Genomic DNA, 17,092 nt, shown 5'->3' on the forward strand with positions numbered 1-17,092 from the left:
AAAAATCCCTCCCGTCATTTAGAGTGAAGACTTGAATGCAAGCAGTAAAAATGCAGAAAGAAAAGAGAAGGCCATTTCAGAGATGCAGAAAACCCAGGGGAATTCTGTGAGTATGCCACCAAGACTGCATAATTTAATATTCAGGGAAAAATGCTTATTAATTACAGAAGAAATCTAAGAAACTGTTAAATTGCACCTATTATAACACTTTGGAAAATACCAGTAATGATGCAATTCAGTCAGAGAAGTGAAGAACAGGGAAAAAAGACATTAAATTATAGATAATAAAAGATAAGGTGCTTTTTCTGTAGAACAATGTAAAAATACTGAAATGGAGTAATTTTAGCAGCATTATACATGAGCTGGTCAGTAATGTGAAATTACTGTTCATCAGTTTTAAACCTTTCCTGAAATGATACATTCAGGCAGCTTAATGATTGCCTTGGGCGGGGGGGGGGGGGGGGGAGAGGAGAAAAGAGTGGAAAACAAGAGAAGAACTACAGTTAATGAATATCATAACTACAGTTATGAATATGCCATACAGAATGGCACATGGTTAGAGGCCAAAAATAACACAGTAACAGGTTTTTTGCCACAGTAGAACTTTCTAAAGAACATTAAAATAGTGTGAAAAGGAAAAGAACTATAATCAGGGAAGGTGACAAATAATCTGGCATTTCATATAGTTTCCATCTTTAGGGAAACAACGTCAGCATAAGCCAGAAAAAGATCAACTCTTTGTTTTGTTAAACCCACTGATAATGTTCAGTCTCCTTATGAACAGAAATTAAAGAGATTAACTACTTGAGTTAAAAAGAGCATTGTGCACATACACAATGTACATTAACTGATAAAAATACAGAGCAGACAGTAATTTTAGACCAGGTAAATACAATAGAGATTTCTGTATCATAAAGTCTTAAAAGCAAACCGTGTCTGAAAGCTACACTGTATGTGCAGTATGTATTTTACTAAAGCAAAAAGAAAGTGGAGAGTAGGTTCCCAAACCCTCAGATTTTGTCAGTAACTGAAGTAGGATCAAGATTTCCCTGGAAAGGTTTAAAATGGAATGTCCCTAAACCTGTATTTATACTGGTTGCTATTTTTATTTAAGTACTTAGCACAGATGAAGAAAGGCAAATTGATTTAGAAATTGTTCTCTTATTAGAGAGTGAAATGAGTACTTACTGCAATTTCAGTATTTACTTCATGTTTGCTGAACCTGTAAACAATCACATAGGCAGAAACTCCTGCCACACAGAAAATTCGGCTTTCAGGACACCAGTACATCATCTGAACAGCAAAAGGATCTTCTTCCACAATCTCAGCTGTTGCTTTTCCTTCTCCCACTTTCTGTTTTTCAAAGACCTTTGATGTTTTTAGTTTGTACAACATCTGTAGAGTAACTGGAATATATTAAAACATATAAAAATACTAACATGAAGCAAATCAGTTATAAAATTCCTCAGTTCCCACTTTCTTCCCAGTTGTGGCATAACAAGGAATCTTAGGAAAGCCTAAGAGGAGAAGAGGTGTATTATACAATTGTCCAAACCAGGACAATACTACAGATACTGTTCTGGTACACTTTACTGACAGGATATGTATTTAATACTTCTCAGAAGGGTGTTTGTCTGTGAAATACTTCTTAGGACTTTCTGGGGAAGGGTGTCAAAGATGTAAATCATTGTGTCCATAATTAGGCTTACAATCAGTGCTATAGAGAAGCTCTGATCATATTGATACTTTCCTAAAGAGATGTGAAACTAAGATTTCATTTGTCTGAGGTTATGGTCTTGATAGAACATAAAGAGTGTATGGCAATCAAGAAAAAACTTTAGGAAAGCATGCTGGTGGCCTGGTCAACACAAAATTATTCAGAATTAATGGGAGTTCAAAAGTGTTTTGAATTTCTTGACTAATATGTAGATCTCTATTTATACCTGTATATAAAATCCTAGTATCCAGAAGCTTTTGTCAAGATTAGAAATCTAGTGCAGCAAATTCCAGAAGTAAGGAGGGGTGACAATTCACCCCATTATGTTTTACATTCTTCCCTGATTTTACTACTTTTACATTGGTTTCTCAGTGTCATTAATCAGTAACTGCATAATATCAGAAAAAGCCAGTGAGGCTCAGCACCTATAAAAGTGTGCACATCTACAAAGGCAAAGCTGCTGCCTACATCAGTGTAATTGTGGTAGCTCAGCCTGGCCAGCTTGTGTAACAAGAGCAACAGGAAGTTGAAAGGACAGTCTTTTAGTTATGTAACCAGATGGTGAACACACCAAAATTACATTTTTGTTTGGTAGTGCAGATATATTCCAGGAGGTTTAGCATATACAGTTTTGGTTTTTTTTTTTAACGTTTTAAAAAGTTTTAGCACATAAAGCACTTCTGAATTTCACAAATTACAGCAAGTGCTTCTGTAATAAATACATAATTCTTCCTGCCCTCTGTGGCAAATAAAGAGGATTCAGGTTGCCAGTTAGTGCCAGTAGCAAATCTAGAGTGGCACTCCAAATCAGGCATCATGGGTCCATGCACATTATGACTGGAAGAATTACAGAGTCATAGGGTACAGAGTACAAGACAAGACTCTCTATGCTCTATTACTGGGTACCATCTGCACAAGTAAATTAAAAACCAGCAATATCTTTTGAATAAAGATGCATTTTGGAAACAGCTCCAGTGGCCTAGCAAGTCCCTGTCTCTCACAGATCTGTGCTTTCAGACACAAGACTACACAATTAAAATATGTCTAAAAGCAAAGCATTTTGCGCCTTCAAATACTGGTAGGATATTATGTTTGCTAGGGAATCTCAAATGAAGTCTGAACTCTATTAAAAAGCTTAACACCTTGTAAATAAAATAAATAACAAAACTTTGTAATAATCAAAACCTTGTAAATAAAGACTACCAAGTATTGTGCATGCCCTGAAAATCAGGACCAGGACCTGGACATCAGAGATGCACTGAAAATACCAGCACTGTTGAAGAGATTGTGAATATTCATGATCATCTAAGCTTTTAATGTTAAGAAAAATTCCTACTGCAGGATGTATTGGTTATGATTAGGTTATGCTTATATTCCCTATGAGAGGTTTTCTTCTTTCCCCATTTCTGCCAGAGCTCTAGAAGGAATAACTAGCACAGTGCTTCCTGTGCAGTACACACACTAAATGCCTTGGGGTCTTCCCACAGTCTGTATTGTTTCATCCTAACTTTAGAACCTGTATTTGTAATTCTTCTTAAAATTGAAATATTCACATATTTCATATTTGAATAAGCCAAAGTCTAATGTCTCACCATACTTCTCTAAATAAAACTAATTATCCTACTTTTGTTCATATCAAAGCTCTCAAAAACTTCTGTTTCAGCAAGTAAACTGTTGACCTCATCTGATGATTGGTGTTCACCATAAATTCAAGACAGAGGAAGATGTAAATTCTGAGCACAATGTTTCTGTTCTCCCACCATTTCCAAACAGACAAATTAAATAATAAAAAACCAACCCATGGCCATGTTCAGTTCCTTGCCTACTTAATGCATGAAATATATTTTGTGAAATGAGGCTTTGGAAATCCTCATTTTCTCCTTGTCCATCCTGAGTGAAAATATTTGGTATTATGCAAAAAGGCAACTACCTCACAAAGTCATCAGGTTTAGCTGACATTAAAAACTTGTCAGCATTTCCCATGCTTGGCTGGTAATGGTAGCAAAATAATAATTTCAATTCTGTGGCACCACATGGAACTAGCAGGTATTTTAAGTATCCCATACTCCATGATCTTGGCACTCATTACAGACTGGTTATAAGGGTCATATTAAATCTCTCTACACCTAACATTTCATCCAGAATTTTCTCTCAGACTCTTTCTTCTTTAACACACTAATATCTCATAAAAGAGAGATATTACCCAGACATCCCTGTACCATCAAAGAGACAAGAGTACAAGGCAACTCTATAGAAACTTTGGTGAAGCACTGTCAATTATTTGAAGGAAAATATTTTCAATTTCCATCAAAATGTATGTGTATTTTAATAAATATATTTTACTAATGAATACCATTTGTATTTTCTGTAGGGGAAAATACTGGTTGCTGATATGTGCAGTTATAGCTAGATTATATGGAACAAGTATTTTCTGAAGCTTTTTCCTGCTAGGATGAATGGAAATGCTTCCCAATTATTTCCTGGGATTTGAGACTGGACAAGAAAAGGTTATGGTATTTTCCACCCTCACCAGACTAAACGTTTTGAAATATATGAATGTATTTTAATATTTTATTTTTATTTAGCTATAAAGAAGACTTTGCTGTACTCAGTATAGAAGTGACACGACAACTGGAACTGAATGTAAGACCTAACTGAGCCCTCTCCTCTATACACACAAGAAGAATGTGCTCTAAGGATTTTTTTACCAATACTTCATCCTTCATAGATTTTGGTATGCTGGATCTTGAGTTATTATTCCTCACTCTTTTCTGCCTAACATATCTCATTAGCAGCATTTTTTCGCTTAACTTATAAAACATTTTCTGAATTTCACCCCTTTGTATTAATTATATCAGCCCAGCCATTAGTACTCAACCTGTTAAATTTCCTGTTTTATATATAAATGTGTGTTTGTGTGATTTATCAGCATTATGTAAAAGTGAACTTTAGAAACTTACTGGCAGAAGCATCCCAAAATTTCACTGATCCATCTGCATGGCTTAAAAAAAATATAAAAATTAAATGTGTTAAAACAAGATGCAAGTCTAAAACATTATCTACTTTCAGTGAGAAATAAATACAATCAGAAAAAATTAATTTTGTTTCTGTAACTCTCTATAACTTACTGACAATATATTAAAGACATACATACAAACTAGAAGAAAATATTTTGTTATTTGGTTTCATTTAGTAACAAAATATTTTTATTCATTTCCTGCCGAGAACTAAGCCCCCAATAAATTTTAAGATTGCAACAAGAAGAAATTAATTCCCATACTAATAACAAGTTGAAGTCACAGTACTTTTGGCTTTGCAGTGGGCCAGCATCAAACCTATGCACTCTAAAATTGGCATGTACAGTGAACTTTGAAAGGACAGAAGGGAACTTCATTCTGCTTGATACTTCACAACTGTGCTCCTTTTATTAATATACAATTGCTGAAGCAAAGCTGGAAAAAGGAGAGACTTCTGTTTATAATGAGAATGATCCCTCTATCACATTCTTGTACTACTGCATACATCATAACTTTATTTTTAAAATCACATCTTCAGTATCATTGATAACAACAATTCATCAAATACATGACTGAGACTAGAGAAAAACTCATTGTGCATCTTAGCTCAATGAATAGTGTCTGTTTTACAGGATGATCCCTTGGGAATCCACCAATCACTGCTCATGAGGCCCCTACTGCAGTCTGAGCCTTTCTAGGCCTTTTTGCTCTGTTTCTGTGCCCACAAGGTAAAATTCATCCCAGTGCACCACACCCTCACTAATGGAGAGTATTAAAATGAATTTCCTAACTGTCCCTAGACAGAGAGTCCAGAAGGCCAGGGGAAAACAGCTGCACTCCTTTTTGAAGCTATTCTCTGTGACCTTCAAGGCCAAAATATTCTCTTGCAATAGATTTTTTTTTCCAAAGACCCCTACTTCACAAGCATTTCTATCTAACACTGGGGCCTCAAATGGTCATTCTTAATTGTACTCAACCCTGGGTACCAAGCTCTGCTTTCTAGAGCAAAAGAGAATTTCTGTGGTGACATTACTCAAGTGAAGAGCCAGGAAATGCATATGTGGTGAAGTCTCAACTCTTACCTATAGGTAACCCACAATCAAAAGAAGTAGACACAATAGTTTATAAGTACCAATTCCCAGTTTCATTCTCACCCTGTAATTATGATTTCAGGATATGTCTGAGCTCCAAGGTTCCACGCTCCACCACTGATAGGCCACTCCTAAACAAACAAAAGTGCAGAGATCACAACTTATTCTGAAGAAACCTTGCTTGCCTAATTTTTAAATTCAGGAGTAGGCAACATCTTCCCCCAAAAAGCAATAAAACTTGTAAAAGAACAAAAATATGTAAAATTCAAGGCTTTTACGGTTTATTAACATTTCTGGACCCTTTTATATTATCAACTAATGTTTTGTGCTTTAAAAATATTTCCACACAGCTAACATTCAACAACCTAAAGCAGGAATGAGAAGGAGGAGTAACAAACAATTCTGCTGGTCTTTTGGGATGGCTTTTCTCTTGGAGATTCTATAGAACACTGAATAGACCGAGAATTTGTTTTGAATACAAAGACCACTGAAGAAGCTGGCCCAGAAACAAGTACCAGAGCATGATGCCATGAGATAAGAGAATGTAACTTTAATACAACATATGAGATCATCATCTCTTCCTTGCCTTTTGCTTCCTAATGGTCTAGAATGCTGCCCTGTGCCTAAAGCCCTGACATGTATGGATCCAGCATGCAGAGGGTGAGACATGTGCAGAGTGGGTCAGGATGTGTGCAGAGTATGAGTGGGTAGAGAAAAACCAGGAGCACAAACTGTTTGTGTGGATACATGGAGTGGATGCTTGTGGCTACAAAAATGGATGTCTGGCACATGAGTGACCACCTACTTTCAGAGTGCATTTGTACATGCACAAAAAAAGCAAGGGGGCAAGAGAGGTTGCAGGAAATACAGGCAGGTGTGCAAAGTGTATGAGGTAAGGGTAGATCCAAACAGGAGAAATAAAAACATTTTCTGAAGTACTTTTGTGAACCAAGATGTAAAAGAAGTAGAGGGGGCTTATTCCATCAGTTAATGGAAAACAACACAGCTCCGAGGAGAATACCTCCATTGATTTGAATAGAAAATTGATAATGTCTGACTTGTTTACCCAGTATTTTTTTCTAGTTTATTTATTAAAATGCATTCGTTGTAGCCAAAATACAAACCAGTTAAAAGCTTGAAATTTAGAAATTAATTGCATTTCTTATTTTACATCCTGAAGCTTGTCCTATTTCTACAGCATTATGGCAAGACTTTAGTAGCTCAGTAAAATCATTATTATTGTTATTATTATTATCCCTATTTAATAACAAATCTCACAGATGATGTTGTCAGCTCTCACTGAACATCTGCTCAAGTCTTTCAGTTATAATGATTACACTTTTTTCTTTGATAGAGAGAACCTATCCATACAAATTTGAATTGTACACTGCTGGCTCGCCTTTAACACAATCTGATCTGGAATAACTCCAGCATCTTAATGATTAGGTCCTACGTAATGATAATTAATGGTTGTGCTTAAGTGGTCATGTTTCTGAGGGACAAATACTGGGGGGGGTCATGTTTCTGAGTGGTCATTTTTCTGAGGGACTGTAATCAGGCTGCTGAGCTGCTGGTTGGACTAACCTTAAAGTGATTATTAAAGGAGTAAAACAAAAATAATATGGTAAGAGGTTATAAAAACATAGGTTACACGTCTACTTCCTTTGCTTAAAAACAAGAATATTGGTTTTGTTTACCTTATTGCTGTATCCTTGCTTTTTATGTTTTGCTCCTACAGAATAGAGTACAGGGATCAAATCTGGAGGACAGTCCGCAAAATATTCTGTGCAGGTAACAGGTGACTCATGAATGTCAATAGGATATGGATTTTCAAAGATTGGAAAACTAGTTAAGGAAGACAATTTATTAGAAGCACTGTGACACACTGAGCCATAGAATAAAACATATTCTTATATTAAAATATATAACATAATCTAAGTAAAATCACTACTCATTAAATATATTTTCCCTTATTTATTCAAACTTATGTATTGTTTTTAATATCAGTAATAATGTGTAGTTACTAAAATAAAGACATAAAAATTCAACAAGACGAGAATCCTACATAAATAGTCCCTAAGGCTAAAAGGGCTGCCTTTATGAATGAACATGAACTATTTTTTTTCTGACATCTCAAAATCTTATTATATAGAAGTGACAAATTTTCTGGAAGTTTCAGGTTCATGGATATGATATGTACTATGAACTACAAACTACTTTTACAAGCGTGGATTTTACACTGAAGATCTTAGCTTATTGGGTTGGTAGACTTCTGATTATACAATGAAAAATTGCAATAACAGATGAGTAGATCTCAGTCTATTTCTCACTTCCATCAGTTTGAACAGCCTGATAAGGAGGAAATCCTCACTTTTCATACATTATACAATGCTATTCACAATTGAAAAACATAGGAAATTGGGTACTGATTTCAATTATATCCATTTTACACTGCTGAGATGATCTGAATTATTCTTTAAAGTAAATGAGATCTGAATATGATTCACTTAACATTTTCCAATACATTGACAGCAAAATCTGTTCCCTGTTGCACCAGTGTGAATGTGGATGGCCTTTACTGGTAGTGTTAGAGGCAGAACAAAATAAATAATTGGATTATGCTTTAGATGATGTAGAGTTCCTCTTTGATAGGAAAATTGATTCTGATATGAAAGAACTATTTGTCCTTTAAATCAGCAACTGGATCATGAAGTAATTCTGTAGTTCCATATAAAACAATGACATTATTTATTAAGATACTGAGGCTAGACATGCATAAAAGTAGTTGTTGAATCTTATTTCCAATTCACATATGTGTTCAAATATCATTTAACTTTGGTATTGAATTTGAGGGCTTTGCTGAAAGGACTGCAGATTTAGATTTATTCCAAACTTCAAGAACAACTATTATCATAAGTTCCTGTTCATTAGATGAACTTAGCTCTTAAACTGGAAGTAAATACTTAGCAAGAGTTATTTCCAAGAGTGAATGTTTTTGGATAGTTAAAGGATTTTGAATTTTATGGTAATTTACTGGACAATTAAACACACAAATGACTTAATCTAAACATTTATACTTACTTTGTTTGTGTCAGGTCAACGACAATGAGATCTTTTTCCAAAAGCACAACTACAGCATAGGGCTCTTGAAATTCTGTAAGCAAGGAATCAAGTATAAAAGACATGGAGTTCTCCTATCAGCCATTTGAAGCAAGCAAGCCAGCAATATTTATGTTCTTTAAATTTTCACAGTATATTAGAAGCTTTGAGGTATAAACCCCTGACATATGCACAAACCAGCCAGAGCTGGAAACTAGGGCCAGAGAGGAAGTAGGAAATTACTTTTGGATAGTACTGCTGGCAAACATACAAAGCAGAAGAATTGGAGTATTATAGCCTGCCAGCATGATGCTATGTTGAAAGTAAAGAAGTAGAATATGAATAAGTTGTGTGTATCATTGCATTATTGAATCCAATTGTTACACAGAAAAAGTATTTTTGCTGTCCAAAAGTAATACTTCTACTATGTACAACTGCTCTTCAGAAACAGATTGTGCAGGACACTTCCTGATACACAATGCCCCCAGTTCTGAGGTGACTCAAGGAGAATATTCCCTAGGAATCCTGTTAGTCTGCTGTTTTCAATTCAGGTAATAACATGCCCCTTCCTCCTCCACACTCTTTAGGGGATTATATGGCTTGGCTTTTTATACAATTCTCTTTATTTATCAAAACAAAAAAAATAAGATGACAAATAAATGCTTCCCCGATGCACAGAATATATTCATTTACATACCTTTTATAATCTACATTTTTTATAAAAAAAATATAAATGTGAAATTATGACTTTCTTTTCAACAGCAGCAAATCATTCCAGCACGTGCAAGCTCAGAATAAACTGTTCAGATGGGTGATGCCAAAAGGACGAGTAAATGAGACCAACTGATTCATCTTCCTTTCAGTCCTGCTATGAATGCACATTATTTTTTGCCTGTTTTTATACTTGGCTATGAATAACACAAGTTAAACCAAAATGTATAAATATTAGTCTGTGAGCTGGGGAAGATGCTACAAAACCTAAGTACTGGGAAGTATCTGACACAGTTAAATGAAGGCCCAAAGCAACTCTGATTATGGAAAATTAAATTTCTGCATTATATTGAAGCACATATACACTTTACTAAATGTTTTTAATGTGTACTTGGTTTAGCTATGTATATAAGATTTATTTTACTTTTTTGCTTGAGGGCTTAAAATGCTAAAGTTAGTTTCTTTTTGACTTACAGCTTTTCTTAATTTATTTTCTGGAACTTTCTGACAACATATTTCAGAACTTGGCAGCCCCACACTGTAGAGCAAACATAATACTTTTAAACAGTTAATTTCATGCTGAAGCGTAAGAACTTCTTTGCAGGTAAGTGACAGTTAATTTTTCATAATTTAGTGAGCTGTAAATGATGAAAAATTTCAGAAATATAAGCACCTATCTTTGATTAATAGCAATGTTTTCTCACAGTAGCCCATGGGTTTAAATCCCATACTTGGAGATTTATGCTTGCTTTATTGTCCATTCACTACTCACTTCCTACAATGAGAATGCAAATAACTTCCAGGTACTTTCAGTTATGTAGTGTTCTTGAGATGAGGACAAATATTAGGATGGAAGTCCCTGGGATGGGATTAATGTATGAGAAAAGATCGCTTCGTTTACATTTTCCATAATTGTATTTTTCCCAAAAAACTCACCATTTGGATATGGGGTTTCACAAAGAGTTAAAAAATCAACTATAGGATGATCCATTTCAAGAACTGTAATTGCTTTCCCATGCATGATTGTTAAACTTGGTCTTCGGCAAGGTTTATCATATGACAGTCCACCAGAAAATACCACAAATGGTTCACTGTATTAAAAAAGTATATATATAAGTCTACATAGTACATACAAGTTTACACTATAGGTTTAGTATCTGCAAATATTAACAAATAGGTTTGTTAAAAGAAAGCAGGAAAAGATTCTAAAAGGACTTATACTCCAGAATGTAATATTGAGTTAATTACAGAATTAAAAACAAACCTGTTTTTACAGGTCTTGTACTCTACTTTAAGAATTGGTTTACAAGATTCAGGTTTTTTTCCATCTCTTTGAACTTTTCCTAAGGAAAGAAAGAACATGGAAACTATTAAAACATGGAATTGAATGATCAAACTGAAACATGTATATTGAAACAACTGTGTAAGAAACAAAAGAAGGAACTTTAAAACTATGAAAGATTAGAAGTATTAGCTCCTATTTCTACAAAATACGCATTTTTCTAAATTAATTACATTTATTATGTCTTTGTGTTTTTACTGCCACATCTAAAGAACCACAGAACACACTTCAAAGACATCTATAAACCATGCAGATTTCAGAGTATGAAACTTAACTAATAAAGAATTAATCAGACTAATTATAAGCCTTTTTTTCTGAACACATAATGACCATAAACAGCTTCATTTTTTCCTAAGACGTTCTTAGATTTACTTAATTCCTGTTGTTGACAAAACATTACATGCTTTGGAGTGTACCTAGTTGAGTGATAAAATTAAATGAACAGCTGAACAACTGAAACTCATTAGTTCTTAGTTAATTATGGCTCAGTACTTTCTTCCAATCAGAGAAAAGTCACTTGCAATTAAAAAAAAAGTCATTTTGAGTTTGTTGCTTTGGAAAGTCTATGCTTGCTTTTGACAACAGCCTGACTGGAGGATACAGTGTAGATGGATCCAGACTTTTCTCAGAGGTGCACAGTGCTATCATGGGAGATAAAGGACTTAAGCTGTGTCATGGAAAATTCTGGTTAGATATTAACCAAAAACTTGTGCTACACGGGTCATTAAATAGCAAAAGATATTGCCCAAAGAGGTTGTGCAATTTTTTGCTGGAAGTGTTCAAGTGCCCAATGTCCAGAATTTACTCATCAAATCAGGACTGTTTTGATCTGGTCATCTCACTGGCTAAGAGTTCCCTTCTGACATTATAGAATTCTATGACTAAAAATTATAAAACAGAGGTAAATTAGGAAAATGCTAAATCCTTTTGGGCCTGCTAAGATCTTGACTTCTTCCTCCCTCTCTCCCCAGTCAGTTTTCTCAGTAAAGGAATGTACTCATTTACAATGGTGTCAATACTTTTGAAACAAATTTTTAGGAAGCAATTTCATATAAAGTCCCACACATAAAGGTAAAGCCATCTCTTACTATGGCTCCTTTAAATTCTTCATTGCAATTCTTTGGGAAGCCTTGTACCATCCCCATGAAAAACACTACAGTACCTTTTACAAAACATTTTAATCTGTTGTGAAAATTGCTCATAAAAGCCTGTAAGTACAAACCATGAAAGAAAGAAAGAGCCTGAGGGTCTCACAGACCATCAGTAGACTCTTAAAAGGAATTAGGTAAGACATTAGAGTAATATAAATCAGAAAGAGGTATTTATGACACCAATTACAATAAAAAGTTTGATCTAAGTTACTGATTTTACAATAATTTGCAGCTACTTTTCATATCAAAATATTTATGCAAGAAGCAACATCTGGACTACAAGGAAAAATTAAATAAACATACATATTAGCAAGCAGCATTGAGAGCACTGTTTTGCTTCTTAGTCACACATTTTAACTATTAGAATTACCATGTGGAATTGTGGTCTGGAATGGTCTGTTAGGGCTTTTCAGATTCCATAGGGTCAAGCTGCCATCAGAATGACTACACATGAACTGCTTCCCTTCATGATGCCAAGCAACAGAATGAATAGCCTACAGAAAAGAAAGAAGTTGAGAGTGGAATGGAATACAGTGTTTACACCAATGGTATTTTCATGTGTGACTTCAGGTTATATTGTTCTAATGGTATACCAAGAGTTGGACAGTTCCTGTTTGTCTGAAGTCTATTACCACCACTTTTTAGCCAACAGACAGCTGTAATCCACATTTCATCATAAAGGCTAATGTAACACAGTAATATAAGAAAGCCTGTAGTGAATCAGGCCAAAATGGAAGGAAAAGGGTATTAAGGTAAAAATGTAAGAACAAGGGCCATACAATGCAGTTGTAATATGTCTGATAGCTCTCCTTAGAAGTATTTAATCTGGTAGATTTACAGGTAATTCTGTGTAAAAATCTTTACAGGTACCACACACAGATTCTTCCCCTGAGGAAGTAAAACACTGTTCTTGGATAATTTCCACATGCATTCTCACATACTTCAGGTTCAGAGCAAGTCCACAGAAATCTGGGATGTTTAATGTCAAAACCAAAACACTAAAAAATCCAGGGCTGTTTCACTGGTATAGAAAATTACCAAAACAATAATGTAAGATAGTTTTGGAAGAGATAGAGAGTCAGAGGAGAGGAATATCACACTCCTTTGTGCATGCTACAAGAACCACATGATGAATGTTACTTACACCATTCTTAGTATTTTGTACATAATTAGTGGAATTAATTAGTAGAAAATATCCATTGTTACATCAAACTATTGGAAAGGATAATGGGGTAAGTCCTTCAATTTCCCTGATATGTGCTAGAAACTAACAAAAGCCATATTGTGACAAAACATTCATTCTGTACCACAGTTCCTCACACACTCCTCACAGAAGCACAAACTCACAGAATTCTCCCTTGAATCCATATCCCTTCCAGAAATGTTCACTGCTAAATAGCAAAAACCACAATATAATTTTATGTAAATGTAAATAAAAGAGATCTATTTTTGAATGCAACTTCATAAACTTCCAGGGATTTTTTCTACCTAGGAAATGCTAAGGCCTTGCACGCACTTAAAATTGCATATAGACATTTACCTGATTTATTCAAATGACTTAACATCATGCCTGGGTATTCATAAGTCAGCATTGCAGCTGTTCATATTAATTTTGCTTAAGTGCTACTGGTCAGTATTTAAAACTCCCTGTCGGTTTTCCTCTTTTAATCACTATATTGATTGTTATGTTGGTTACAGCTCATGGTCTGGAGAGAGTATCAGAAGAAATCAACCAAAGGGCCACGACCCTTTACCAAAGCTTTACTCAGCTCCTGGGTCTGGACAGCAGAGCCACAAATGAGTTTGCATTAAGATGACCCAGATGTTTTAACAGGAATCTGACACCCTTGTATATGAATGCTTGATTAACACTAAACTACTAAAATAGTAGTGCCAAAAAGGAAGGAAAAAATGGAGCTGAAGAAAACTGAACTCTAGGTATTTATTTTTGGTGACAAACGGGTATCACCCAAACTTCTACCTTCCAGAGATGGAGCTGGTATACAATACCTCTTAAATAACCAGAAGAAAACAAACTATGACTGAAGTAACAAAAGACAACTCAGAAAGATGGTTCATGCAGAGTCCAGTGTTGTTGCCCTCAGGTAGAATAACCTTAGTTCTGTGGGGAGCACTGCTTCACTTACAGTGAAGGCATGTCTATCCTCATGCAAATTAATTCTGACATGAGCTCATTCATGCTTGCTATCATGCCAGATTTGAATCTGGTTTTGATGTGTTGTCACACTTAGAACATTTCACATGGTTACAGTCACTCAGACTGTGTCTGAGCAGAAGCTCAGACTAGCTAAAAACTGTACTGAGCTGCTTGCTAAACTGCCTCTCTGTGACCAGGTACCACCTGCCAGCCTAAACCTCTCGTGGAGGGCAGTTGAGGTGGGATGATCCTGGCACAGCCAGCTGGCATAGCAGCAACTCAAACTAACCTGTTAGACTTTGCCACAAAATGGAAGAGAAAAACAGAAATGTTTTTGGAGGTCTCAGCTGCAGGTCACAAGTAATTCTGAAAGATGGTCCTGAACAAGTCCCAAATTTTCTCTCTGCTAGATTATGTCTAGCATTCAGATCCACTTTAGCATCCACACACAAAAGGAGCAGTTATTTCCTTAGAACAGGAGTTCCTCATGGTGGGTGGCTCATGTGAATGTTCACACAGTGTAAGCACACAAAGCATCTCACTCCAGATTAGGTATGTTTCTCCTTCTGCAATACCCACAGCGGTTGCATACACATTCCATCTTCTCTCATACTCAGCATGTACTAAAATTAAGCATGCCTAACACCGTTTCTGTTCCTTCCCAACCACAAACCTTCACCACTGAGGGTCTTTAGTACCACTTTTAACCATATTTTGGAATAAGCAAGGCTTGTCTCATCTTACTATTTGAATGCTAAAAGTCCTTTGTGTTCGTAGTACTGCAGGACCATTACAGCAAGGGCCACATCCAATTTGATACTTCCATAGTGGCACAGTGCTAGACAAAGGTAGGGAGTTGTCATTTGGCAAATGCCTCTAAGAACTCTGCATCTTCATTTTGGGATGAGCTCCAGTGAAAATGACAACTGCTTCAGACAGCTCTGAATGGGGGTTGATGCAAACTTCTAAAGCCTGCAGAGGAAGATGGCTGGATTGTGGGTTTGCCAACTATCAGTAACAACTTGAGATTCATTTGAAAGATCTGTCTTGTTTATATGCTGTCTTTTTATACCACTTTATGGAAAAAAAACTTTTGCAGGAAATTATAAAAGAGCTTGGAAGGAAAGCCTTTTATAGAAGGCATTGTGTAGGAGCATTGATTGGAAGGACCTCAATATCTCATGCATATCACCATTGAGAAGAAGAAAATCATATTGATAGTAAGAAAAGTGAGGGTGAATTAATTTAATTCAGAACTCATGCAAAGAGGCACTTTTGTACTCAATGAAGATACAGAACACTTACAGGAATTTATCTGAGACTTAACAGATAGCCTGCAACTGGAACCGTTCTGGCTCAGTGCCAGAACAATACTGAGAGATTGGTCAGACATCATGGGGCACAGAGGCCACCCATCAGTCCAGAGAGCATGGTGAAGGGGAGCAGGAACAATGACTTCTGGACTGTGATCTTTGGGGGCCAACCCATAACATGAGGCTTAGGCTTGATAATTTGGACTGCTGCAAAATACCAAGTGGCACATGTAACCCAGGATTTCAAAAAGATCCCTTTTTAGTGGCTCCCTAAGGGTAGTGCCTTCCCTGAGGGAATTCTAGCAGGTCTGGAACATTATGAACATGGAGCCTGAAAGTCTGGAGTAAAGTAAAATGCCTAGTCACACAATCCTTTTAAAAACAAAATAAGAATCTTGCAATTATTTCAGTATGTTAGAAGCTAGAACAAGTTGCACAAAGTGGAGTACTGACATAGCAAATAACCACTGAGGAAGAAAGCATGGGACTGATAAGAAGGCAAAAAAAGTTCCTGAGAACAATATTGAAAAATGTGGAACAACTAAATCTAAATTGTATGTGGAATTTTCAACATCCACCCACTCTGTCTCAAAATGAAGAAAAAAGAGGAACCAGCATTAAGAAGATCTGCTTCATGTAGTCTCATTCTGAGTACAAGAGAGGAGAGTAGCAAACACACATCCCCATCCCCACCCTTCCTGAAGAGACCTGTGAAAGGAAGAAGTTGTTCAGCCTTAAGTAATAGAAGGGGTGTAATTTCACAAGTGTTTGCACAAGCAGACTGTCACTGGGAGACAATTCAGTGGGCATGTCTTGAGGCTTAAGTGCTGGCCTATTCAAACTTGTCCTTTGAAACATTTGCTATGTTGATGCTCAGAAACTTAACCTTGAAGCTCAGAGCGGCTTTAATGTGTCTCTGACAGCAGGTCTGAAAGAGTACAGGATCCATATGTATTTAGATTGCTTTTTAGAGGGGAAATAAATGGGTATACACTCCTTATACATAGCAAGGTGACAAGATGAAGAAGGAAAGAGAACTACAGGAAACCAATTACTGCCAGGATCACTTTAAAGAAAATGTCCTTTTCTACCTTCAGCTGTAGTAGCATTCACGCTCATCCATGGTGAACTTTAGAGGACTGGCAGAACAAAGAATATTCTTTCCTAGCGCTAGTGCTAAAATTATAGTAACTAGGAATATATCTATTTCTCAAGCAGCTTGATTATTGATAAAGAACTGTATCTGTGGTTAACACAGGCTGCTTACAAATGAAAAGAGACAATTGTGTGATAACTATGACAATAGAATTTTGAAAACTGTTTAATCAGATCTTAAATACTAGGCAATATCAACAGCTGTACAAGGCAATTCATCTTCCAGTATAATGAATGTTCTAGATATACCCAGTAGAGATTATTATGTAATTCCTATTGTAGCTATATCTCAGGTCAGCTCATTGCTAAACTCTGTTCAACTGAGGATCCCCACAGAG

General features: G+C 35.9%; 1 protein-coding gene across 6 annotated transcripts in view; it reads right to left on the reverse strand.

Moving 5' to 3' along the window:
• STXBP5L (syntaxin binding protein 5L) overlaps nt 1-17,092 on the reverse strand; it is a 180,383-nt gene that overhangs the window by 55,873 nt on the left and 107,418 nt on the right. For all 6 annotated transcript variants that reach the window (XM_058044368.1, XM_058044390.1, XM_058044360.1 and 3 more), the window contains exons 8-15: nt 12,499-12,622; nt 10,900-10,978; nt 10,572-10,726; nt 8,907-8,979; nt 7,523-7,670; nt 5,889-5,956; nt 4,678-4,718; nt 1,189-1,406 (exon numbers count right to left, since the gene is read on the reverse strand). In XM_058044368.1, the coding sequence (XP_057900351.1) occupies nt 1,189-1,406; nt 4,678-4,718; nt 5,889-5,956; nt 7,523-7,670; nt 8,907-8,979; nt 10,572-10,726; nt 10,900-10,978; nt 12,499-12,622 (906 nt within the window). The remainder of the gene's footprint in view (nt 1-1,188; nt 1,407-4,677; nt 4,719-5,888; nt 5,957-7,522; nt 7,671-8,906; nt 8,980-10,571; nt 10,727-10,899; nt 10,979-12,498; nt 12,623-17,092) is intronic.

The sequence above is a fragment of the Melospiza georgiana genome, chromosome 2, assembly GCF_028018845.1.
Source record: "Melospiza georgiana isolate bMelGeo1 chromosome 2, bMelGeo1.pri, whole genome shotgun sequence".
Lineage (NCBI taxonomy): Eukaryota > Metazoa > Chordata > Aves > Passeriformes > Passerellidae > Melospiza > Melospiza georgiana.